Genomic DNA, 25,485 nt, shown 5'->3' on the forward strand with positions numbered 1-25,485 from the left:
CTCCCCCACGTCTCGCTGCCCTACCTTGGTTCATCACCAGCCCAGAGCCCCCCAGCCCCACACTATTGGCTCCTTGTGTTGCCAGAGACCCCGCTGTCCATCGGGGGCAACCAACCTCCTTCCTTTCTGTTTCCGTCATCCCGAACTGGTAGTGGCCGAGGAGGAACGGCCACACGGCCTTGCGGATGTCTGGCTGGATGCCCCCGTAGTAGATGAGACGTAGCAGCTCCTGCTCCTCATAGCTCTGCGGGAGGTGGGAGGAAGCAAAGGGTTTGCTCAACGGAAAACCAGGGAGTGCACTCTGACCCAGCAGTTCTGCTTCTCAGACCCAGCCCTCAGAGATCCTGGCATTAACGAGCAAAATCATATGTACCCAGACATCCATTGTGGCATCATATGAAACGGAAAAACCCCAGGAACTCCCCAATCACCCACCACCGGGGGGACGGTGCATCTCTACATGGAAATCCCACACAGAGAGGACAAAGGGTGGGAGATGCACCTATGAGAACCTACACAGAAAGATGCTCAACACGTATCAAGTGGAAAAAAGAAAAAACCAAGCTGCAGAGCACGGCTAGTGTGAACCCATTTTTGTAAAAAGCAAAGAACGAAAAAAAGAAAGGCCAGTATATACCGAATTAATATTCCACTTAAGTTTTAGTCAATTTTGTATGCTGTGCTGATTCAGGTATATTATCTTGAAGTTATTCATCTTGATTGAGCTCTAAAAAAATTGTTTTAAGGCAAATTAATCCAAAATGAACATTTCCAGCTGGTTGTTCATACACTGATGACTTTTGCGCACACGAGGATGAGTTTAAGAACTGTTTGCTGTATTGAAGAATAGATTTGTCCTCTTTATTTTTTAAAATTCATTTTCAGGCAAAGGCTTTGCAGTTACAATTAATCAAGCTGGGGGTCCTATCTGTACGTGTGTGTGCGCGTGCACGCGTGCATGTGTGTGGAAAGTGTCAATGACAGCTGGATGGCTACTCTGAAATGTGCTGGAGCCCTGTTTCCTCTCACCTCTTTACTTCACGTTCCAGAATTAAAAGCATATTTCACATTTTAATGCTAGTCTTAGATGCACCCAACCACAATGGCAAAACCAGCCATTCTTTTGTCTCTATTGGGAATTTTGATTTGTATTGTATAGACAGCCCTGTCAAAGTTGTTTAAAAATCAGAGAACTCTTTGTGGCTGTGGCTACGAACTCTTCATTAAAATCCACTTCTCTCCTCCCAGAACCCACAGCTGGACTCCATTTCCCAGCCTCCTTTGCAGTCAGGTATGGCCATGTGACTGGGTTCTGGCCAATGGGATGTAAGAGGAAGTGATGCAAGTCAGGGCTTTGAAGAAACAGGTGTACTCCCTTCACAGTGTCCATTTCTCCTCTGCTGGCTGGAAGCAGGTGACCATGAGGCCCTGGAGGATGTGGGGCTGCAAGACTGAAAGACCCCTGAACCTCTGGAGGGAGGAGAGGTGTCCACTCACTAGGAATGCCCACTCAGGACTGTTAAGTGAGTAAGAAATACACCGGAAGCATTAGATGAAAAATATTCATTTCTGACAATTTATCGTCTCAACCAATTTGTCCTTAGACTACTGCCTCCCAAATTGGGGAGATCACTAGAAGCATTTGGGGGACTTTCCAAAAAAGATAACTTCTTGGGCTCCAGTCTCAGAGATGCCAAACCAGGAAAGCTGGAGCAGAGCCCAGAAGTCTCTAAATCTTTGGAATTCCTCAGGAAATGTGGCCTCTCATAGACCGCCAGGATGCTGAACGCGATGATCTTTTGAGAAAGTAAGCTGGCGTATCTACTTACATTTTAAATGCACGTCAATCAATTTTAGTTCTAGGAATCTGCCGTTGAAATAGAAACACTAGCACAGAGAGGTATGTGCTTATAAAGACACTGACTGCAGCATTCTTTGAAATAATTTTAAAAAAAAGAAAGAAAAGAGCTCAGATGTCTATCATTAGGGGAAAATTTAAATAAATGATGGTCTACCCATATATGAGATGCTAAGGTTCTAACATTAATATTTCACCTAGAGATTTGAAAGAGGTCCTTGATATAAAAGTAAGTTGGTCTCTTAAATTACAAATATAATATAACTTCATTTATAAAAATTTGAGTTACAGATATATCTATATAGACATATCTACAGATGTATAACCATAGGAAATGTATGGGTCTATCCCAAACTGACACTATTTCTTAATTCAGGGTTTCAGACCTAGAGGAGTGAAGCAGAGACATCATATGAAAACAATTTTTATTCTCGTCATTTGCATTCTCCCTTCTTTGAATTGTTATGGTAAGTAGGCGTTCCTTCTGTAATTTAGAAAAACAACGATTTTTGGCCAAAAAAGTAAAACAACCCTTTTCCTTGTCCAGGTTTGGGAACCAGTTTGTTTTTCCCACCGAGTCCCTGGCATTCTCAGGTTAAGTACGGAACGGCACCTTCCCCTGCGGTGGGAAAGCCAGCCTGACCAGGTGCTCCCCAGTGTGGCCATCCCCAGGGCCCGGCCAGAAAGGCACCCAGCTGACTGAGCCACTAGATTCAACCAGCACGGAGGGAACAGCTCTCTCCTCCGAATCACCTGATCTTGGCAGCAGGTAAATTAGTGTTTCTCGGGGGCCGGCCCCGTGGCCGAGTGGTTAAGTTCCCGTGCTCCGCTGCGGCGGCCCGGGGTTTCACCCGTTCAGATCCTGGGCGCGGACATGGCACCACTCACCAGGCCATGCTGAGGCAGCGTGCCACATGTCACAAATAGAAGGACCCAGAACTTAAATATACAACTATGTACCAGGAGGATTTGGGGAGAAAAAGCAGGGCAAAAAAAGGTTGGCTGCAGTTGTTAGCTCAGGTGCCAATCTTAAAAAAAAACGAAAAAATTAGTGTTTCTCCAAGTGGCTTCCGCCTTCCCCTAGCCATGGGAGGTACTTTTCCAACAATGGTCCCTGTAGCCAAATACATTGGAGGGAATGTTCCATATGCTCTCCACACTCCCCCAGTTTCTTGATAGTGACAAGCATATTAGCATAGCCAAGGTTCTGACAAGTCCTGCAGGATACAGCAAGCTGTTTAACCTCGTTTCCCAAACTCTTTGACAATGAAATTTTTATCAAACATAAGCATTTTCATTCCAGGGACATGTGTACCCCAATAAGAAAATCTTAGAAATCTACCTCCAGGTAAAAAATCTAGTGGTGGAACTCTCAGGCCTTAAGACAGAGGCGGCAGAAGGAGTTCTGAACAGCTGTGGGGTTTTCTTGGTCCAGCTGCCTCCCTCTAACTTAGCACATAGTTTCAACTAGACTGTGAATTCCTTCTGGCTGGGGACTCATAGCATGTCCTGCAGGACTGAGCCTACAGCTGGTGCTTAATACATGCTTAGTGAGTGATTCTTTATTTACTTCTTCCAGGGGAGCATATGTATTTTCCATCCTCCTTGTTACCCATCCCAGCAGGCAGAAGCAGCCTCTGGGTTTTGGAACTCTCAAGAAAAGGAGGGGGCCTTCAAGGATGTCACAACATCCTTGAGTCCCCACAAGCACATGGGGATGTTCTTCAGATGACAAGACGGGCCCGCTCCCCTGCAGTCTCGGCCCCACCCTGGGCCGAGCCAGGCCTTACTGTGCTGTCCTGAAGGTACTGCTCCCAGATCCCGGCTGTCAGCCCACGTCCAGCGTCGCAGGGCAAGTCCGGAGACACGATCATGTGATTGACCAGGGCTGACAGGTGGGTCCTCACGGTGGACAGGTGTCTGCAGTAGGCAAGCCCTGCCGGGGGAGAGGGGACGGTGTCAGGGTCCACCACCCGACACCCCTCGCCTGTCTCACGGAGGCTCCAAGTGCTGGCGTGCTCAGGATCTCATTGAACCCTCATGACCCAGCGAACTTGCATGATCTCCTTTTCCCAGATATGGAAGGTGAGGCTCGGAGGGGCAAAGTCACTTGCTGGCTTAACTGCTTAACAGCTCCGGGACCCTGGGGAAGCTCTACCAGCTTTCTCAGCCTCGGTCAGGGCGATGCCACCTCCTCTGCTGGAAGCCGAGGCAGTGAATTCACAGGCTGGAGGCAGCGAAGGGGCAGGCAGGAGGGGCTGGTGGCTCCATGGGCTCCCTGCCTCTGGGCACCTCCAACCCACACCGAGAAAGAGAGCAGGGGAGGCGCATGATTCCGGTACAACTGCAGCTGGGTAACGAAAGCCCAGCAAGTCCATAACCAAGGGATGCACCCGGCTTCTTTCAAAGATGGCCCTGCACTCTTACAGGAATGCCTGCCTGCCTGCCAGTCTTCTCCTGCTCCCCCATGGCACCTGGAGGGCACAGGGCCTGGCACACGGGAGGCACTCAGCAAATTCCACTTGTGTTTGCTTTGACTGTGCCCCTCCCCTCTGGCTCTCTCCTATCATCACATTCTCAACTCCCAGAGAGGACTCTGGAAGTTCTGGAGCCTGAGGACTCAACCCTACCAACAACGAGGATAACGATGATGATGACGATGACGATGACAATGACGATATAACAGCTAACATTTCTACAGCACACACTAAGCGGCAGGGAGCTGTTCCCAGAGCGTGCATAACCTAACTCATTTAATTCTCACCACAATCCTATGAAGCAGGTACTCTTAATATCCCCATCTTATAGACAGGGAAACTGAGGCACAGACTGGTTTCATCACTTGCCCAGATCACATCGCTGGGAAGTATGGAGCTGGGGTTTGAATCTGCGCCACCTGGCTCCAGAACCTGGGCTCTCAACCACCATCAGGGATGAGCCCTGTTGTGGGATGGCATTGCTCGAGACCCATCTCCGTGCCCACCCCTTCTTCCAGGGGGCTCTTCCATTTGGGCTCCAGAAATACTTGCCCAATGCCTGCTCCACGCCAGGCCCTGCATCAGGCACTGGGGAGCAGGGGGCAACAGAAAAGACAAAAACCTTGCTGGGGAAATAAAACCTGCTAAGAATCAATATAGCAGAGTGGCAAAAACAGAGCCTTTGTGGTCAGGCATCCCTGGCGTTAAGTTCCAGCTCTGTTGCTTATTTGCTGTCTGACCTTGGGCAAGTCTCTTCACCTCTCTGTGCCTTAGTTTCCTCATTTGTGAAATGGAAAGAATCAGAGTACCTGTATTACGAATTTAATTTTTAAGTTCTTGAGGAGGGATCGGCCACGTTACTCTTCTGCTTCTGTCCACCGGAGAAGGGAACTGACATTTATTGAGCACCTATGACATGCGACGCTAGGGGCTTCCTACATGCTTCTCATTCAGTCTTGAAAACAGACCCTCTGCCTTGGGGATTAAACCACACACACCCCTGCCACCAAGGAGGCCCATTGTTCACTGCCCTCTCTTAGGACTGAAGGATACAATTTATCCTCAATCTGTAGATGAGGAAATTGAGGCTCGGAGGAATTAATGTAACGTCACCAAAACTAGACATCTAGGAAATAGAGGAGCAGAGGTCCAAACTCCAGAGCCAGACTCCTTCTCTTGATACTGCTGGCATACAGTAGGCCCTCAATAAATGCTCTCTGGAGACCACAGTGGCAAATAAGGGCAATACGTACATCCATAGAAGGCTCTGGAAAGGATCTGGTACTTCATGTTGTCACAGAGCAGCTTCAGGGGGGCCCTGCGGGTAGAGGAAGAAGGAAACACTTAGAGAGACTCACATACAGCCCTGGTTTCCTGGAGAGGAACACAACTTGTTACCTCTGGGGAGGAGATTAAAATCAGCCAGTCAATGGGACTGTGGGGGTATCGTTTCCACCATATAACAACACTGTCCCTTCTCCTGCTATTGGCTTGGGAGTCGCCCCCTCCCCAGCTCTCTGTCCCTATGGTTCGGGTGGGGCTGATTCAAGTTGGAGTCACAGTGATTGGTCACAGGATCCAACTTGGGCCAGTAAGAATCAGTTGAAACTACTGGGAAACACTCTTTTTTTTTTCTGCTTGAGTTTCTAAGCCGGTGGAATATAGGGCAGTGGCTGCTGGGATCCATTTTTGCCACTGCACAGGAAGGGCCTGCCTGAGAATGTAACCATCATAGAGGAAAGCAGACCCAACAGCAGAGAAACAGAGACATTCCTGCTTTGAGCATCTGGATCCAGCCAGGCCTGAAGCCACTGCACCTCTGGACTTCTTAGTTCTGTCAAGAGATTTTCTTTTTCACTTGAACAACTTTGAAGTGGGTTTCCATCACTTGCAGGAAGGGTTCTGACTTCTAAAGAGACCCAGCTGAACCAAACTGAGCCAAACTGGGATTCAGGGCCTGGTTGAGTGCAAAGTCGGTGATGCCTCAGAACTTCCCCTTGCCTGGGGATTTTGGGGGCTTTTTTTGGCTGAAAGAGGAGAGAAGATTAGGGCCCCAGCATTGTTGGAAAAAACAAGGACTGTGGGAGGGAGTGCTGTGCATTCTTGCAGAGAACAGAGTGGAGGAACATCTGCATATACATTCTCAAGACATCCCAGGGGACACCCCGGAAAATCCAGGGAGACAGAGGAGGGGGCATGGCTGAAATCCTCCAGTTATGCACACGGATGCATTAAGCATTAAAGTCACCCTCTCCGTGCCCTTAGATTGGTGAGGCTCAGGCTGGCTCAGGTTACATAAGAACAGCATCACACTGACAGCTGTCCCACAGTGGACTTAGCTATCTGCAAGGTGGTGAGCTCCCTGTCGCTATAGGTGTGTAAACACATGCTATGAGAGGGGGTACTGGGTTCGAACAGTTTTTCAGTGGTCCTTGGACCACGAGCCCAAGAATTGCTTGGAATTTCTTCAACATGTGGATTCCTAGGCTCTGTACAGACCTGCTCAATCAGGACCTCTAGGAATTAGCCCAGGAACCAGTAGGTTTTGCTCCCTCCCCCAGGTGATTCTGATGCACATTGAAATGCAAGACTCTTGGGCCAGCCCCAGTGGCCTCGTGGTTAAGTTCAGTGTACTCCGCTTTGGTTCCTGGGCGCAGACCTACACCACTTGTCTGTCAGTGGCCATGCTGTGGCGGTGGCTCACAGACAAAAAGAGGAAGGTTGGCAGTAGATATTAGCTCAGGGTGAGTCTTCCTCAGCAAAAAAGAAAAACAAAATGCAAGACTCTTCTTACATCAGTGCTTCTCAAACTTAAAAGTACACATATGATCTTAGGATCTTATTAACTTCAGATTCTGCTTCAATAGGTCTGGCATGAGGGACTGAGAGTCTGCTCAGGTGATGATGTTGCTGGTCCACAGACCACACACTGAAAGCCAGGGCTAAGCTGAACTTCAAAAACTGGACGCCAGCCCCCACCCCTTGTGCTCCTACAACTGGACCACCCCATTGGGACAGAGGCCCGGCAAGGAAAAAAGGATTCCATTCTCCCAGGTCAGGCCAGGAGGGGTTAATAGGAAAGAAGGACAGTCTCGTCAACTGGCTTGGCAATTTTGAAGAGACGAAAGCTCTATGGGCAAGGAGAGAAATGATCTGGGGATTCAACTTTATCCAGTAAAATAATAAGTGTAACCTACTGACCATTTCCATGTGCCAGGTACCACGTGCTGGCTACTTCAAACCATTATTTGGTTTGTCCTTACAGTAGCCATATGAAGTAAGCATTAGAATCCCCATTTGGTGGAGGAGCAAACCGAGGCCTGGGTTATTAAGTAATATTTCTGGCTTCTGCCTTCCAGGAGCATGGTAGACTGCACTTCCAGGCCCCTTGTGGGTGAGGCCAATGAGCTGTGAGCAGAAGTGACATGCGCTGTTTTGGGGCTAGAGCATTTAATTGTTGGTTCAAGAGCTCCATGAGCTCCAGAGCTCCATGCCCTCTGTCACGGTGACTGGCAACATTCAAGATGGTGGTGATCACCTTAATGTGGAGAAAGCAGAGACTCCAGCTGGCCCATGATAGACACATAGGATGCATGAAAAATAAACCTTTGTTTATAAGTCACCAAGATTTTAGGACTGTTTGTTACTGCAACATAACCTTATTTATCCAGACTGATACATGTAAGGAAGCTCCAACAGCTAGGAATTCGCAAGGCTAGGATTTAACCTAGACTCGATGATTCCATAGCCTCTGTTCACTCCTCTGAATTCCGTGCAGGGCAAGAAATGAGTATTTACAAATCTTTGGTAAACCCTTCAGCTCCCTCCATCCGCAGCTCGAGACTCTCATACCTCTCATGGTTGCAGCCATTAGTCGAACCACCGTCACCTGAGCCGCTCTGTGAACAGGATGAGCAGGAGGATTTCCGGGGGCTGGGTTGCCATAGGGATGGCAAGTTGCTCACAGAGACATCCATCAGGTCCTGAGGGACTGTGGTGGACAGAAGGGGCAGAATAACAGCCCTGTGTAAGCCCACGTGGGTCACAGAAACCTCACCCCAAAGCAAGCAGCTCACCCCCAGGCCAGCACAGGGAGAGGGAAAGACCCTGAAGGTCACAGTAGGAAACAGCGACCACAAATCATTGTCTGACCTGGTCCCTTAAGCCAACCTGTTCCAGTGAGAGCCACCACCAAGATTTGGGGCCCCCAGCAGATGAGGAGAGTTGAAGACAGCTGAAGAGAGAAGAAGAGAAACCAGAGCCAGGAAAACAGGCCCAATCCCAGAGCAGGAGGCCAAGCCTCACCATGTTGTCATTCAGTTGTCCTCACAGGGTTTTGGCGGGAAAGAAGGGGACTCACTCTCTGGGTGAGAGAGTCTCTGGTGGTGAGCCAGAGGGGGACCCGACTCAACAGGTGAGGCAGGGCACCCAGGGGCAAGAGACCCAGTGAAGTTCTGATGAGGGCGGAGGACACCGGCGCTGTCCGTGGTACTGAGGGCGTGGGTATATGTGCGCTGTCCATGGTTCTGAGCCGTACAGCCGCTCCACCAAGCCGGTCTCAAAACAGGTTGGCGACCCCCCAGAATCATGTGGGGGCCTTGTTCAAAAGCCATATGCCTATATCCCACCCTTGACCAACTGAATTAACACCTTATGGAGATACAGTCCTTGAATCTGTATTTCAAAAACAATTTCCTATAGCAGCCACATTTGAGAACCAAAAGGGGATGACTGATTTCCTAACTCTTGGACATTGGTGATTCCCGATCCATTGCTCCCAGGATACAGCACTTACAGTTTCCTTGCTTTCTCCCCCAGCTCCATGAAAAGCCCAGCATCTGCCACGGTGCTGAATAAACATATTGCTGACATATGCACTACAATTTCTATAGTGAACTTCCTGGCCTCTTAGCAGTTCTAGACAGGTGCAAAAAAATTTATCTTCTCTAGGGCAGGGCTCAGTAAGTATTTTCTGTAAAGAGCCAGGTGAAAAATATTTCAGGGTTTACGAGCCATTGGGTCTCAATCATAACCGCTCAATTCTGCTGTCGTAGTGCAAAAGAAACCATAAACCAAATGCAAACAAATGAGCATGGGTAGGTTCTAATCAAACTTTATTTATGAACATTGAAATGTGAGTTGCAGATCATTTTCATGTCACAAAATATTCTTCCTCTTCTGATTTTTTCAATTATTTAAAAACATAAAAACCACTCTTAGCTCATGGGCTGTACAGAATGAGGTTGGATTGGCCCATGGGCCACAGTTGGCCCGGCCCTACTCTAGGACATTAAGAGGCATGCACATTTGCCCCCTATGCCATGCCTCTGCAAGGACGACTGGTGATACCTGGCCTCTTCCCCCAGGCTCCAAGGGGAGGGGAAGTTGTGGACCCAAGCCCACTTGCCATCAGAGCTCGGCAGCTGACAGGGTCCACTGCTACCCACTGACAGAGTAGAAAGCTGCCTACAGAATGAGGTTCTTGGGGCCACCAAAAGTGCCTTGTTACACTACTCCTCTTCAAGCAGATTCACCAATCAGCTGGCCAAGAAAGGCCAGTAAGCCCTTATAACATGTTCTAGAAAAACATCCCCGGTTCGTAGCCAATCTCAGGGAAGCAGTGATCACTTGCACCCAGTTGTTGCAAACATGCCTCCACCCCCAGCCCCCTACACCCTGCAGACATCACCAAAAAATCCCTTTGCTACTGATCCCACAACACTCCAAGCTGCATCCTGCAGGTGGAGGCTGGACAGCATAAGGGCCTCAATTTGTCTCCTGCCTCCATCTTCCCTGGGAGCAAGACTCAAATGACAACATGGCAGAGGTGGCCGGCACCCAGCCCCTGGAGTTGGGGGAGCCCAGACATTACAGGGGGGCTGCTGCTTCAGGTTTGGTGTGGGGAGGGTGGCGTCCCATCTGGCTTGCGCCCACCTACTGCCCCTGGCCACCACCAGCACGGACCGGCCTACAGGAACCACCATCCAGGCAGGGCCCATGGAGACGGGGGCAACTTAAAAGACAAAATAAAAAGAATCAGTGAAATGGAAGGTCCGAGGTGAGGGGAACATTGAAACAGCTGGAAGAACCAATTGCTGGGGGCTTGAACCTTTCCCCTGCCTTCCTCCACACAGCTCCCACGTATTGTGTTTGATTAGAGGAAGAAAGAATGCTGATATTTATAAAGTGCCTAACCTTGTCTCACGCGGAAAGGGAAACAAAAGAAAAAATACACAAATGGGACTATATCAAACTAAAAAGCTTCTGCACAGCAAAGGAAACCATCAACAAAAGGAAAAGACAATCTAACAATTGGGAGAAGATATTTGCAAATCATATATCAGATAAGGGGTTAATATAAAAATATATAAAGAACTCATACAACTCAACAACAAAAAAACAACCCAATTGAAAAATGGGCAAAAGGAACCAGCCCTGATGGCTTAGTGGTTAAAGTTTGGCATGCTCCACTTCTGTGGCCCCAGTTCCTCTCCCAGTCACGGAACCACACCACCCATCTGTCAGCAGCCATGCTGTGGTGGCAGCTCACATAGAAGAACGAGAAGGACTTAGAACCAGGAGATACAGCCATGTACTGGGGCTTTGGGAAGGAAAAAAAACAAGAGGAAGATTGGCAATAGATGTTAGCTCAGGGACAATCTTTCCCTGCAAAAAAAAGAAAATGGGCAAAGGATCTGAATAGACATTTTTCCAAAGAAGATATACAGATGGTCAACAGGCACATGAAAAAATGTTCAGCATCACTAATTATTAGGGAAATGCAAATCAAAATTACAATGAGATACCACCTCACACCCATCAGAATGACTATTATTAAAAAGACAAGAAATAATAAATGTTGGAGAGGATGTGGAGAAAAGGGAACCCTCATACACTGCTGCTGGGAATGCAAACTGGTGCAGCCATGGAGATTTCTCAAAAAATTAAAAATGGAACTACCATATGATCCAGCAATTCCACTGCTGGGTATTTACCCGAAGAACTTGAAAACATGAATGTGTAAAGATACATGCACCCCTGTGTTCATTGCAGCATTATTCACAATAGCCAAGACTTGGAAGCAACGTAGGTGCCCATCAAGGGATGAATGGATAAAGATGTGGTATTTATACAAAGTGGACTACTACTCAGCCATAAGAAATCCGGCCATTTGTGACAACATGGATGGACCTTGAGGGTATCATGCTAAGCGAAATAAGTCAGATGAAGAAAGTCAAATACCATGACTTCACTCATACGTGGAAGACAAAAACAACAACAGCAAACAAACACATAGACACAGAGAATGGAATGGTGGTTGCCACAGAGGAAGGGAGGAGGAAGGACAGTGAAAGGGGTGACAGAGCACATGTGTGCGGTGACAGATGACAATTAGTCTTTGGGTGGTGAACACGATGTCTACACAGAAGTTGAAACATAATGATGTACACCTGAAATTTATATAATGTTATACACCAATGTGACCTCAATAAAAAATAAGCAAAATGTCCAAAAAAGTGTCTACTATGTGCTGGGTACCATGTCATGCAGGGGATTGCCTTATCAACCTTAATGACCCCATAAGGGATGCATTTCTCCTCCCATTTTACAGAAGAGAAAACTGAGGATCAGAATAATGATACAACTTAACTACCCAAAGCCCCACTGGGTAGTAACCAGCATAGCTGCTCTTTTTGTGTGTGTGAGGAAGATTGGCCCTGAGCTAACACTTGTTGCCAATCTTCCTCTTTTTGCTTGAGGAAGATTGTTGCTGAGCTAACACCTGTGCCAATCTTCCTCTATTTTATGTGGGACACCCCCACAACATGGCTTGATGAGCCATGCTAGGTCAGCACCCGGGATCTAAACCTATGAACCCCAAAGCAGAGTACGTGAACTTAACCACTAGACCACAGGCCGGCCCCATAGCTGGTCCTTTTTACAGCTGTCCCCGCTTCCCTTTCCACCACCAACAGCTACCACTTACTGAGCACAAGTACTATCATTATCCCCTTTTGCAGATTAGGAAACTGAGGCACAGAGAGTTTAAGCAGCATGCCCAAGACCACCCAGCTAGTAAGTGGTGGAGCTGGGATTCCAACCCAGGTGTTCGGACCCTGAGGTCCTATTCATACTCTCAGCTGTTTTCCCTGGCTGCTGTCTCCTCGTGCCACCCTTGCCCTAGACCATTGGTTCTCAACTTGGGCAATTTTGGCCCCCTGAGGAACATCTAGTGATGTCTGAAGACATATTTGGTTGTCACGACTTGAGGATTAGCCAGATGCTACTGGCGTCCAGTGGGTAGAGGCCAGGGATGCTGCTCAGCATCCTGTAATGCACAAGACCTCCCCCACACGCCCCCATATACACAATTACTCAGGCCAAAAGTCCACAGCGCCGAGGCTGAGTCCAATACAAATACAACGCGAGCCACTGGCATCACTTAAAATGTTCTAGTAGCCACATCAAAAAGGTACAATGAAACAGGTGAAATCAGTCTCAACAATCTATTCTGTTTAACCCAACGCGTCTAAAATGTTATCATTCTAACATATAGTCAATATGAAATTATTGAGATATTTTATATTCTTTTTTTTTTGGACCAACTCTTCAAAATCCAGTGTGTATTTTACACTTACAGCACATCTCAATTTGGACCAGCCGCATTTCAAGTGCTCAGTGGCCACATGTGGCTCAGACTGTCACACCAGGCATTACAGAGGCAGTCACGGCAACAGACAAGTCTGAAATGCCCTTCTCTGACCATGAGCCTATCTGAACGTTTTAGAGATCGTCTTTGCCTCCTCTGGGCACAAGGTGCAGGCAGAGAACCAGGTGGTGGAGACAGGGGTGAGAGGACCCTGAAAGGGAGTGGAAAATCATCTGTGGCCACACCTCCCCTCCCACGGTGAAACTCTTCTCTCTTGTTCTTTAAGGCAGGCATCTGCAGACTTTTTCTGTAAATATTTTTGGCTTTGTGGGCCCTACAGTCTCGGTCACAACCATTCCACTCTGACTTTATGGCGTGAAAGCAGCCACAGACAATATGTAAATGAATGGGGATGGCCCTGTTCTAATAAAACTTTATTTGGAACTATAGGTTGTGGGCCGAATTTGGCCCAGAGGAAGGGGGCTTAGTGGATTTCTGATTTAGGCACTTCTTCAGAAAGGACTTCATAGATGAAAAGCATAAGCACAAAGATGGTTTTGTGTTAACTCTGTGAGGCTCAGGCCCCTGAGAAAATCAACCGAGGATGGGGGTGGTCACCATTTCCGCGTGGGCTGAAACTGACCTTGAAGATGAAGGAGGTGAACCCATAATGCCGTCCCCCTGCCCCCCATCAATACAACCTGCACGGAGTCTGGAGCCAGACCACCTGGGTTCAAATTCCAGCCATGCTAAGGGTTAGCTGTGCAACCCTGGGCCAATGTCTTAATCTTTCTGTGCCTCAGTTTCCTCCTCTGAAAAAGGGGGAACGGCGATGACAATGCTACCTGCCTGGGTGGGCTGTGGTGAGGACTAAATGAATTAGGACAAGGAGAAAGCACAGAAGTGGCATGGCACACACTGGTGCTTAATACAGGATACCTACTATTGCTCACTGAGCATCTGTCCAGTGTCACCTTAGGAGTTCGACGTATCATCGCCCTGACTCCTCAGAACATGATCCTGGGTCGGGGAGGCTGTAATCCCCATTCTACAGACGAGAAAATGAGGCCTGCAGAGGGCAAGTCACTTGGCCACACCGCAGTGGCAGGCTTGAATGCAGGAACATGCTATTTTCTCTAAACCAGCAGTTCTCAGCCAGGAGCAATTTTGCCCCCAGGGGACCCTTGGCGACACCTAGAGGCATGTCTGGTTGCCCCAATTTGGTGGGGCATAGGGGTGGGCTTTGCTACTTGGTGCCTAGTGGGTGGAGACCAGAAATACTGCTCAACAGCCTACAATGCACAGGACAGGTCCCCACCACAAAGAATTGTGCCATCTGAAATGTCAGTACTGCTAAGCTTGAGAAGCCCTGTTCTAAATAAACTGACTTAGTTGGGGTTTCCTCAAAGGCAGAGAAGGATTCAAGAGCAAATAGTTTATTTGGGAGGCATTGCCAAGAAGCATGGTTAGGGTGGGCCGGAAGGCAGAGTACCTGGTTAGTTACATGCAAGTTACCACCACAGGCAAGTGGTGCTCGATCTCCGGTCGCCCTCTGGGAGACGCACAGAACACAGACTCCAGAGTTTTCTCACCTGAGGGGTGAGGGAGCTGGGGCATTTATATGCCAACTCCTGTCAATCATTGGCTGAGAACTGCTCCAGGGGACATTGGTCCTCTGACAATTCTCATCCGCTCCACCCCTGGACAGAAGGACCCTGGTGGCTGGAGAGCCCCTCAGGCACAGAGATACAAAGGCTGGGAGCTGGCAGCAGAGTGGCATGCACAGAGGGGTGTGTGTGGGCACAGCTGGCGTCTGTCCCACTGGCACAGGCAGAGCCACAACAGGCTAACATGGATATTCCCCAAATAAGTAAGACATGCAGCTCCCAGCCTGGCTCCCAGCAGGAGCCTGCAAATTATTGGTTGGATGCGCCCCTCTGGAGAAAGTTGCCCGGGAAGGCAGCCACAGGCATCTGATCTCTCTCATGAATCAGCTCTCTGGTGGGGCTGTGTGAGCTGCGGGACCACAGACAGGCTGGGACGGCTCCAGCCCGTGACCCTGGGCGGGAATGACCGTGGTAACAGACTCTGCAGGACACTCTTCATGACGCAGGAACAGGCTGTGCTCCTAACTGGCCACGAAGGTATATATATGTGAAAACACGGGCTAGCCCGAGCCCATGAGCCCTTCCCGGAGAGCCTGCCCCACGCCCTCAACCGACTCAGCGATGGCTGAGAGGCGGGGTGTTAGTGGCCTGGCACGAACAGTGCAATCTCGCCAGGGAGGACGGCTGCTTTCAAAGAGCCCCTCCCTGCCCGGCTGTGGTCACTTAAGCAAGGTGCAGCTCAGAGTCATTATCTGGCAAGCGGGAACAACAGAGCCACGGAGGGTTCAATAAAGTGGTTAACAGAAGGCACCTGTAACTTCACACTACAGATATCCATGCAGTGCCTGATAGATGCCCAGCCTCCTTCTGAGAATTTCCAAATATTAATTCACTCAGTCCTCATAAGAAGCCCATGATAATGATGATGTCAATGTGCCCGTTTCCATTAACCAAGCATCCATTTCGCGGCGGTCACCATGCAGACGTTTACTATCTCGTCTGTTAGTGCCGCGAGCTTCGCTTCCCTTCTCCTGTCTGAGACCATTTATTGAGGGCCTACCGTGTGCGAGGCCTTATTCTATGGGCTTTACATTGATCACCTCATTATCTCCTTGAATCCTTACAACAAAATAATAATAACAATAACATAGTAGCAGCTGACATTTGAGCGTTCTGTGCCAACTGCCTGAACTCATTTAATCCTCACAAGGACTCTATGAAATAGGTGCTATGAAAATGCCCATTTTACAGATGAGGAAACCGAGGCACAGCGAGGTGAAGGGCCTTGCCCAAGTTCAACCAGGATTCCAGAGCCCACATCACTGTCGCTAGCCTATGCCACCTGTCCCGCAGTGGCATCTTTATTAGCTAAGTAGAGAGTGGTTGTTTGTTCTCATTGGGGGGAAACCGAGGCCGCCAAGATACTAACTTTCTGATTCCAGGCCCCCCCCGCTGCTGGCCCTCTCGTCCTCTAGTTCCAAATACCTGGAGTTGTTTCCAGGGTCAGCTCCCAGGTGGATGCCCGGGGCCCGGGGCCAGGGCGTCTTACCGAATTCCGACTGCATGCCGGGGTAGATGATCCTGAACACATAGTCCGTGGCCTCGTCATCTTCCTTGTCTGAAGACGTGGACTCGGCGGAACCCTGAGGGCTCCTCTTGCGCAGTCTGGGGAATACTTTGCCCTGAAAGAACGTGTCCAGTGCACGGTCCCTGGGACGCACCTGTCCCTCCAGCCTGCACAGCCTGAGGGGCTCGGGGGGGGGGGGGGCTGTGCACAAGCCCATGAAGCCACATAGGGCCCATGGGCAAGAAAGACCACTCCCCGTGGCTGACGCCCACCCCAGCCTCCCTGGACCCCGCCACGGTCACTCACCTTCCCCCGCTGGGACCAGAGGGGCGGGTCCAGCTGCCCGTGAGGGAGCAGCCCGTTCTCCAGGCACGAGAGGAATTGCAGGAGGTGCCCCCCTTTGGGGAAGCGGAAAGGCGGCCTCTGGATCCCATCCTGGCTGACCAACACCACCGTCCCACCGCTGTCCACTGCCACCGCGACCCGGCCAGAGGAGACCCAGTGGGAAGTCACTATGAGGTGTGGTGGCAGGGCCCTCCCAGCCAACACATCCCCCCAGGCCTGCAGAGCCAGACCCATGGACCTGCCGGAGGCCCCGGGAAAGGCCTGGGCAGAAGGTCAGGGGCAGTTTTTACCTCCCAAGTCCCCCTCAGCCCACCTCCCATTGTCATTGACTGGGGAGCTACAGGACAAGGTCAAGAAGAGTGTGGTTGGCTTCCCTAAGTCACCCCAAAAAAGAAAAGGCTGCCCCCTAATACACCACGCCCCTCAAGCATCCTCCACAAATCTACGTGACCTATTTTCATAGGAAAGATGTCCGACTCGCCCCCTTCTCAGGGCAATAGTTGACTCTCACTAGCATGTATTGAGCACTTACTGTATACAAAGATGGCATGTTAAAGGCATTGTCTCACTGTAATACTCAAAACAGCCCTCTGAGGCGTATCTATTATTGCCTCTTTTACCAATGATGAAACCGGGGCTCAGAGAGGTTATGTAACACGCCCAGGCTCACACAGCTGGTAAGTGGCAGGGCCTGGATCTGAACCCAGGTCTGTCTCATTAAATAAATTAATGTAAGCCTCGGTGGGGCACAGACCCATGCTTCCTAAAGCAGGACAGCCCTCTGCTTGTTCTGAATGTACCTTCTCTGAGCTTCAAAGAACTCGAGTTAGTAATCCCAGGTCGTCAGAGCACTGACTTTGGAGTGACAAAGACCTGGGTGCAAGACCAGGCTCTGGAGTTTACAGGCTCTGGACTTTGTGCCAAGTTGCCTCTTCAACTCTAAAATGGGAATGATGGAGCCCCTATCGCTGGGTGGTTGTGACGATTAAATAACAGGCATGTAAATATTAGAACCGGGCTTGGCGCATCATAAGTGCTCAGTAAGTATCAGCAACTACCACCATGTGAGCCCTTCACATGCATCCTTTTATCCTCACAACCACCCTACGAGAGGTACTGCTATGATCCCCATTTTATTGGCGGGGAAACTGAGGCTCAGAGAGGTGACGTCACTCATTTGCAGTTGAACAGATCATAAGGCTCAAAGAGGTCAGGTCACTTGGCCGAGGTTGCCCAGATAATAATAAACACCCCGGCCCTGTGCTACCCCCGCAGTCCCTACCTTGCTGGTGGCAGTGCAGGTAGACAATCTCCTCCAGGCGGATGGTCATGGCGTAGTCCCAGTAGACGCTGGAAGTGGAGGGAGGGTCAGGTCTGCAGAATGCCTGCCCACCTCATTGTGGGGAAGGGCCCAGGAGGTCAGAAGACCACCCATGGGCTCCTCCACCCTTCTCACCAGGACCCACCTGTCCCCAACATCCAGGTCCCAGTCTCCCCAGACTCAGTCTCCCCTTCTTCTGGTCCCAGCACCCCAGTTTCCCAAGGAACCCCCCTCCCTTACCTCCAGTCCATGTGGCTGAGGCTGACCCCACCCACCCTCCACCCCAGGACTCCACGAATGGCCACCTGACCCAGGCCTGGCCAGTCAGCCTATTCCACTGTTCTGGCCACAGAGATTGGTTCAGGGATGGCCCCATGACCCAAGCAGAACCAATGAGATTCAATTATTGGATTTAAGTTAGAATTACTGGGAAAGATGCTCCTTTGTGCTAGGAGAGTAGTGGTATGGATGATAGAAGAAAAACCATGCCTGAGAGTGAAGTCACCAGTCAGGAAAGCAGAGCCAAGAGATGGAAAGAGTTCAGGTCTTCATTATTCTAGTCCCTGGATCCCACCATGCCTGAAGCCACTGTCTCTGGATTTTTCAGTTCATGTGAGCAAACACTTAAGTCAGCTTGAGTTTGGTTTTCTGTCACTGGTGTCTAAAAGTCCTGAGTAACTCAGACCCTAACTCTAGACCACCGTATGTCCATGTGGTTAGAATAGCCACCCAACAGCCTTGACTTCACAGGTCCCAGCAGTGTGACCTGTAGGCTTCCATGAGCCTCAGTTTCCTCCTCTGTAAAATGTGGATGATAATAATACCCACGGCATAGTGCTGCTGTGAGGACCAAACGGAATCACACATCTGAAGTACTCAACACAGCACTGATACATAAAAAAGCACTTGGTTAATGGGCCCTGGATTACTTATCTAAGGTTTTCCACTTCCAGCTCAAGGCCTACCACTGTCTTGAGACAGGTTGCTTTTCCCCTCAGAACACAATGAGAGGTGGGGACCACAGGAGCTCAGGTTTTGAAGCAGCCATGGGAATGCCCTGCTCACGTCCCCTTCAGGAGACCTTGCTTGGGGAGCAGAGTTGACCAACAGCTTCAGAGGACACTGCTGTGGATCCACCATGAGGTTCGTGGCAGGGCCACGCTTTGCTCGGGCTGCCCTTGGCCAAGACTGAGCATATGTGGATGCCAGCATAGGCCTGCTCCTGTGGGCCAGGGGCTCCTTTAGCGGTCAGCTTTAGCCCAGGGACTCTCAACTGATCTGGCCAAACATTCTTAGAAATGCACCGTGTCCGAGACTTTTCCTGCCCGATCTCCCTTCCTTTCACCTCTCCGTTCACAGGGGTCAGACCAGCTTTGTGATCTGAAGGTTCTTCCTGCCTCCTCCGGCTCCTCACTTCTGTCCTTCACAGGAGCTCCTGCACGCCTCTCCTGTGTGGGTGTCTGCTTCTTGGAGGACCCAAACTAACACAGCCTTCGAGGTCAGACAGGGTTCAAATCCCACTTCGGCCCCCCACACTGAACTGGTCCCTCCCCCTCTCTGGGCTTTGGTTTCCCTTGCTGCGAAAGGAGGAAGTTGGACAGGGCCCCTCTGCACTGGTCCATGCCAGAAGCAACCTGGCCAGGGTCCACTGAGTGAGTGTCCTGGGAGGATGGTCAGGTACACAACACAAGCACTTCCAGGGTGGTTCCAGGCCAAGAGCGTCTCCTTGGCCCCAACACCATTGCTCTGTGAGGGTCTGGCTGCAGCTGAATGATCCAGCCCAGCCTAGGACCGGCAGCACCTCCCAGGGACCCTCTCTGAGGACAGATGGCACCTCTGCACAGGAAGAGACCAGCTCAGAGAATGCTATTAATCACACAAGGCCCGTGCTAATTGCACTGAAGCTTAACATTACGCAGAACACAATAACAGTGTTCTGGTTACGTTCCTTGAAAAGAGTCAATATATAGATGAAACCCCATGATGCCTGCACGCAGCTGCAGGATAATATGCAGGGGAGAAGGGATGGGTTCTGGAGGCTTGTCTAGTTTTATGTTGGAAATTCCACATAATAAAAAGTTCTAAGAAAGCAAGAAAACGTAAAAGAAAGATACGGACTCAGAGCAGCAAAAATCATTGCTTCTCCCCCGCACCAGCTGCCAAGCCTCCTCTGGCTGAAACAACCGGGCCGGCCACACCTTTGCACAGTGCCTCCCCTTTGTTCTTCCTAAAGCCTTTCCTAAATGTGCCAGCACACAGGGGACCGCCGCAGGAGCCCCTGGTCCCCGCGTTTCTTTGGAGCCTGACTCCGAAGTCTTTGCTGAGTCTTGTAAGGTCACAGGACATCACAGGAGATGCAGTCGCCCACCAGACGCCCACCAACCAGCATCTCCTGCCTCCCTTTGTCATCGAGGGATGGGAAGGGTGGCAGCAGATGGCGGGGGATTTGCCCTTTGTGGGCTGACGAGATCTCTGTAAAGCTTTCTCTCTCTGAGTGGTGTTTTGCCCTGCACTCTGCCTAACTTCCATACCCTAAGATTCTCCCAGTCGGTTCCTGGATCGTTCCGAGCCTGAGTTACCCATGAGGCCACAGCTGTAGGGAGGCTGGGTCAACTGGTTGCAACAACTGGATGGAGCAGCCGGCAGGGGCGGTGCACGAGGGACAGGGCACAGACTTCCCTGTGCCGAGGAGAGGGACCCAGGGGATGCACCCAGTGCCCTACCTCTTTTCATAGTCCAGGTCTCCCACAGACCCGTTCATCAGCTGGTTGGGCGTCCACTTCAAGGTCATGACGTCAGCCGTCTGGTGGAGGGACAGGTACCCCGGCACGGCCTCCATGTCATCCCTCTGCAGAGAGAGGAGGACTCAGGCCAGAGTCACAGTGGACCTGGGCCCTGGCCCATTTGACTCAAGGACGCACAGCCAGAAGCAAGACGTCAGGTCATTCCCTCCAAGGCCACGGCCATCTGGAAGACCCCAGACCTCCTTCCAGATGGCCATGCTAAGCAAACCTGCTTGCAGGCCCCCACGCAGGATGGTTCCATAAAGCCCAGCTGTGGAAGCCGTCCACCCCAACACTTCCCCACTTGCATCTCCCTCCTGAGGTCCGGGGCTGGGGGCTCTTTAGAAGCTGGAAGGGGCTCCGTCCTTCTCAACCGCACCCTCTCCTGAACAGAAGGCATCGATCTGGCAGCATTTTGGCCAGTCTTAAGGGAGAAAGAAACGGCAGCGGAGCTCTGTATCCAACCCCACGGGCATGATCCAGAAGCCCTGTCCCCAAAAACCCCCACCACGCTCCCTGCCCAGCAGCCTGACCCTCTGCCATCCCCGAATTTCCCCAAGAGCCTCTCACCTGCCCTGTCTCATCCCCAGTGGGGTGTGGCAGAGGGGGTGTCTCCAAGCCTCAGACATAGAAGAGGCAGCCCCTCCACCCAATTCACTCAGTGACACGGGGAGATGGACAACTAACATTTACTGAGCACCTAGTGTATACGAAGCAAGGCTCAGCTTCAGACACAGCGTCTCGATTTAACCACACAGGCCGGCCACCCCACAAGGGAGCGCCACTGCAGCATTCCATCGATGCTAAGACGCACATTTGTTTTTCGCATTTTAATGCACCTGAAACGGGGATGCATCTTTTAATCAGCGGCATCGCACAATTGTGACGTCGTTGTCATTGCCTGATCTCGTGCAAACTCGGTCACAGCTGTTCATATTGTTGCTATTTCGATTAAGGTTTGTGCACGGTTGTTACTTCGCATGCGGAGTACAGGTGCTATTTTAAATGTCTTCCAAAAGGTCAGGCCGTGATTCAGCTCTGAATCAAAAGGTTATTGTGTACAGAGAAAGGCTGGGAACAGAGCAATGGAGCACTAACGTGATACTGGTGAAGCTGACACATTATTCACCACCGCAGGAAGCGACAATTCCAGATTTTCTTGCAAAGCAACAAGAAGTGTGCACGTTTGCAAGAAATGTCACATCTCCCGAGCTCTTGGTCCGAGGTCAGCAAACTTTTCTGTAAAGGGTCAGATAGGGAATAATTTTGGCTCTGCTCTGTTGCCACCACTCAACTCTGCCACTGTAGTGTGAAAGTAGCCATTCACAATGTAAACTGATGGGCATGCCTGTGTTCCAATAAAACTTTATTTACAAAAACAGATGGAGGGCCGCATTTGGCCCACGGGCTGTAGCTTGTTGACTCTTTCTCTTGATGGAACAGAAAATGATATTAGGTGGAAAAACAAGGGCAGCGATGACTCCAAGTCAAAAATTGATATAGAAGATTGGACCCTGCAATGTGAAGAAGTTTTAGGACTATCTTAACTAATGTATTTCAATTATTTTTTCCCTTGTGTATACTTATAAGAGTAATGTATGATTAAAAAACACTATCTCCAATTGTCTCAAAGAGCTCTTTCAAAAATGTAAAATAAAATTTCCAAGCAGTGAGAAAATATTTTATATATTTTAACAGCATTTTTCATTTCCTGATGGTTATGTTTAAAATGGTGCATCTTAAATTCATGGCTTCTTAGGTCTGAGGAAATAGAGTCTTGTACCCATTGTGACGCGGGTGCTGAGGCTCAGAGGGAGATGTGACTTACTCAGGGTCACCCAGCGATTGCAACTGTGACCACAGGGCTGGAGTGGCCAACAGCTCTCTGTCTGCTTCCTCCCAGCTGAGCCCAAACGCCATGCTGACCCTAATGGTCCCAGGGAGGGGACAGCAAAGGAGACACTCCATGAGGGTAGGCGCTTCGAGTGCATTGCTCACCACGTGTCGAGGTGCCTGGTCCATGCCGGGGCATAGAGGGTGATTGGTAAATGGCACGGACTCTGGCGCCGGCCAGCCTGAATCCAATCATAACTCTGCCCCTTACTCCTCCCAGTATGGGCTCAGTGTTACCATCTATGATCATACCACTTGCCTCAAATCGTTGCTTTGAGGTTTAAACAAGTTAATACAGTTAAAAATACTTAGCACGGTGCCTGACACATAGGAAGCACTCAATAAACATTAGCCGTGAAGATGTTTATCTTGATATCTCAAGCATCCAGCGCACAGCACGTTCAGTAAAAATGTTTGCTGAATGACTGAGCAATAACAAGAGGGGATGGATGCATAGATGGCTGGGTGGACAGGTGGATGGATAGATGGACTGGAAAATAAATGGACAAATGCATGAATGAATGGATGGATGGATGGATGGATGTAAAGATGGGGAGATGGAAGAATGGATGCATATATATAAATGGATATAAATACAGACAGATGAATAAAGGAAAGGTGGGTAGATGCAATGGATAGAGGGATGGGTAGATGAGCAGATGGGAGGGAGCTGACTGGCTGGCTGGCTGAGCTACGGATGGATTGGTGGATAGAAGCAAATATTGGCATATGGACAAATGGATGGAGAGATGGAAATATTGGCAGGTGAATGAATGGACGGGTGAGTGGGTAGATGGATGGATGACTGGATGAGCAACGTGGAGCCAGAGGGAACCCCTCATCTAGACCCTGGGGCCAGACCCGCAGTGGAAGATCTGGGCCCCGGAGGAACTCTCACCGGCTGAACCAGAACGTTGTTCTTGCCGTAGAGCAGAGTGGCCCGGGAGTTCTGGTGCAAGGACTCCACATAGTCACGGGCGGAGAGGGATGGCCGGTCGTCCATGCTGCCACTCGAATGCCTCTTCTGGATCTGGCAGTGTGAGGGGAGGTGGAGGATGAGGCCTGGAGCGACCTTCAAGGCTCCACTCCATTCCTCACCTCCAGGCCAAGTCCACAACTCATCCTAACTCCCCCCCAGGGCCCCGCCGTCCGCCCCACTCACACAGAGGGCTGGCCGCTTGGTGGGCGAGTCCTGCCGCAGGTGCGAGCTGTGGATGCGGTGCCTCTGGACGAGCTCGTCGGCCGAGGGGTCGGTCCAGAAGTGATCCGCAGTCTTCATCTTGGTGTACTCCAGGGCACAGGGCCCCACTGCGGAGCAGACAGGGGCTGGGAATCCATAGCCCCAGAAAGTCTGCCCTCCCGTCTATCACCAGTTGGGCCACCCATTGCACTATCCGTCCTGTCCAGCCAGCTAGGATGCCCCAGGGTCCTGCTACGGAGCGACCAGAACAAGACCCAGGAGCAAAAGACAGAGAACAGGTAAGTTTGGATGGGGGAATCTGGATGGAGATGAGAGAGGCCCTCAGGAGGTGCTCTGGCCAGCCGAGACCAGAGATCCATGCGAAGCTCAGAGCGCTGGACCACTTACCCAACAAAGATGCAAGGATGGGGCCATCCACGGGGTCCATCAGGAGAGCTTCCTTCTCATAGTATTTACTAGCGAGAGGAAAGGACATGCAGGTTAGGATGGTGGCCAGCAGAGGGCGCACAATCAACCATGTCCTGGCGGTCAGGAGCGGACAGACTGGCTGCCGTCCCCCTCTTGGTGCCCAGTTCCCTCTGTGAGCCTCCGCTGCCCCATCTGTAGAGTGGGGATAATAATGATATGCTCACAGGGCTGTCGGAGGACTTTTGGGAGAGACCACAGATGTAAGGCACCTCACACAGTGCCTGGCACGTAACTGCTTCACACATAGCTGTGATGCGGACTTCACCAGAGGAACAGGAATGATGACGTGACGGCAGCCGAGGCCCGGCTGGTTCTTTCTGCTTCTACCGCATCTTCCGTGTCAGACGGGAAGCTGCTTAGAGGCCAGATGCCATCTGCCCTTCTAATATCATCAAGGCAATTAGATGCTTTTGAGCTGTGGTGTGTACTGAGAAGCTGTCTTAACAGGGCTTCCTGCCTGGATAACTAACATGCATGATGCTGGCCTGACACACTCAAAAATGGCCCCTGGCTTCTGGCTCTTCAAAATAACACGTGATGCTATCAGTACGATGTTCGCGCTGAGGGTTTTGTTTGGTTGGTTTTGTATAGTGGTTCTTAATTCCTTGAAAACTCATAGAGTCTAGAAACTAACAGAATATCAGACTTGGAAAGGACCTCATTCTGACTTCCAGAGGGATCTCAGGACCAGAGAGGGTAAGTGGCTTGTTAGAGGTCACACAGCAGGCAGATGGAGGCTTGAGCCATACCCAGCCAGACGGGCTCTTCCCATCCTACAGCAGGGTCTGAAAAACATAAGATCTGGAGCCACACAGACTGAGTAGGAGGCCAACTTGGCTAGTCCCTCCCTTGCTGTGTGTCCCTGGGCAGGTGACTACCCTCTCTGAGCTTGGTGTCCTCAGCTATAAAGTGGGAAGAATGACAGAACTCCTCTCCCCAGGTTGTTGGGAGGATTAAATGTCGTCCTGCACGTATGGCAACAGCACAGACTCCAACACCAGGAAGTTCTCACTAAATGGCAGCAACATCATTGTAATTTTCCTCCAAGGATGTCTTCTACAAACCAGAATATTGGCTGAAGCAGAACTGATGCGCAATTCCCAGGAGGGCCAGCAGGGGGAGGCAGAGCGCACCCAGGGGTGGGGTCTTCCCCCCTTACCTGCTGTTTTCCACCAGGTAATGCACGATTTTGTCCAGGACCTTCTCAAACAAGGCAGTGCGGATCCACAGGTGCTTGATGGCGAGGGGCGACAGGTTGGGCAGCTTCGGCAGCTTCCGCACATTCTCCTGGAGGCCCTGGATCTGGTTTCGCCTT

General features: G+C 50.5%; 1 protein-coding gene and 1 long non-coding RNA gene across 3 annotated transcripts in view; one reads left to right on the top strand and one right to left on the bottom strand.

Moving 5' to 3' along the window:
* The window catches only part of SGSM1 (small G protein signaling modulator 1), an 84,127-nt gene that overhangs the window by 25,292 nt on the left and 33,350 nt on the right, over window positions 1-25,485 (bottom strand). Inside the window, exons 5-17 of one of the 2 annotated variants that reach the window (XM_070626981.1) lie at window positions 25,330-25,482; window positions 24,090-24,157; window positions 23,664-23,809; window positions 23,400-23,531; window positions 20,549-20,673; window positions 17,787-17,854; window positions 16,466-16,629; window positions 16,142-16,274; window positions 10,208-10,348; window positions 8,188-8,326; window positions 5,589-5,653; window positions 3,649-3,794; window positions 116-244 (exon numbers count right to left, since the gene is read on the bottom strand). In XM_070626981.1, the coding sequence (XP_070483082.1) occupies window positions 116-244; window positions 3,649-3,794; window positions 5,589-5,653; window positions 8,188-8,326; window positions 10,208-10,348; window positions 16,142-16,274; window positions 16,466-16,629; window positions 17,787-17,854; window positions 20,549-20,673; window positions 23,400-23,531; window positions 23,664-23,809; window positions 24,090-24,157; window positions 25,330-25,482 (1,609 nt within the window). The remainder of the gene's footprint in view (window positions 1-115; window positions 245-3,648; window positions 3,795-5,588; window positions 5,654-8,187; window positions 8,327-10,207; window positions 10,349-16,141; window positions 16,275-16,465; window positions 16,630-17,786; window positions 17,855-20,548; window positions 20,674-23,399; window positions 23,532-23,663; window positions 23,810-24,089; window positions 24,158-25,329; window positions 25,483-25,485) is intronic. The other variant, XM_070626982.1, reaches the window with a different exon arrangement.
* On the top strand, window positions 1,372-7,957 carry LOC139084434 (uncharacterized). The gene is made up of 5 exons (XR_011541788.1): window positions 1,372-1,523; window positions 1,605-1,807; window positions 2,235-2,325; window positions 2,406-2,627; window positions 3,438-7,957. It is a non-coding gene; the product is annotated as an uncharacterized lncRNA (long non-coding RNA).

The sequence above is a fragment of the Equus przewalskii genome, chromosome 7, assembly GCF_037783145.1.
Source record: "Equus przewalskii isolate Varuska chromosome 7, EquPr2, whole genome shotgun sequence".
NCBI lineage: Eukaryota > Metazoa > Chordata > Mammalia > Perissodactyla > Equidae > Equus > Equus przewalskii.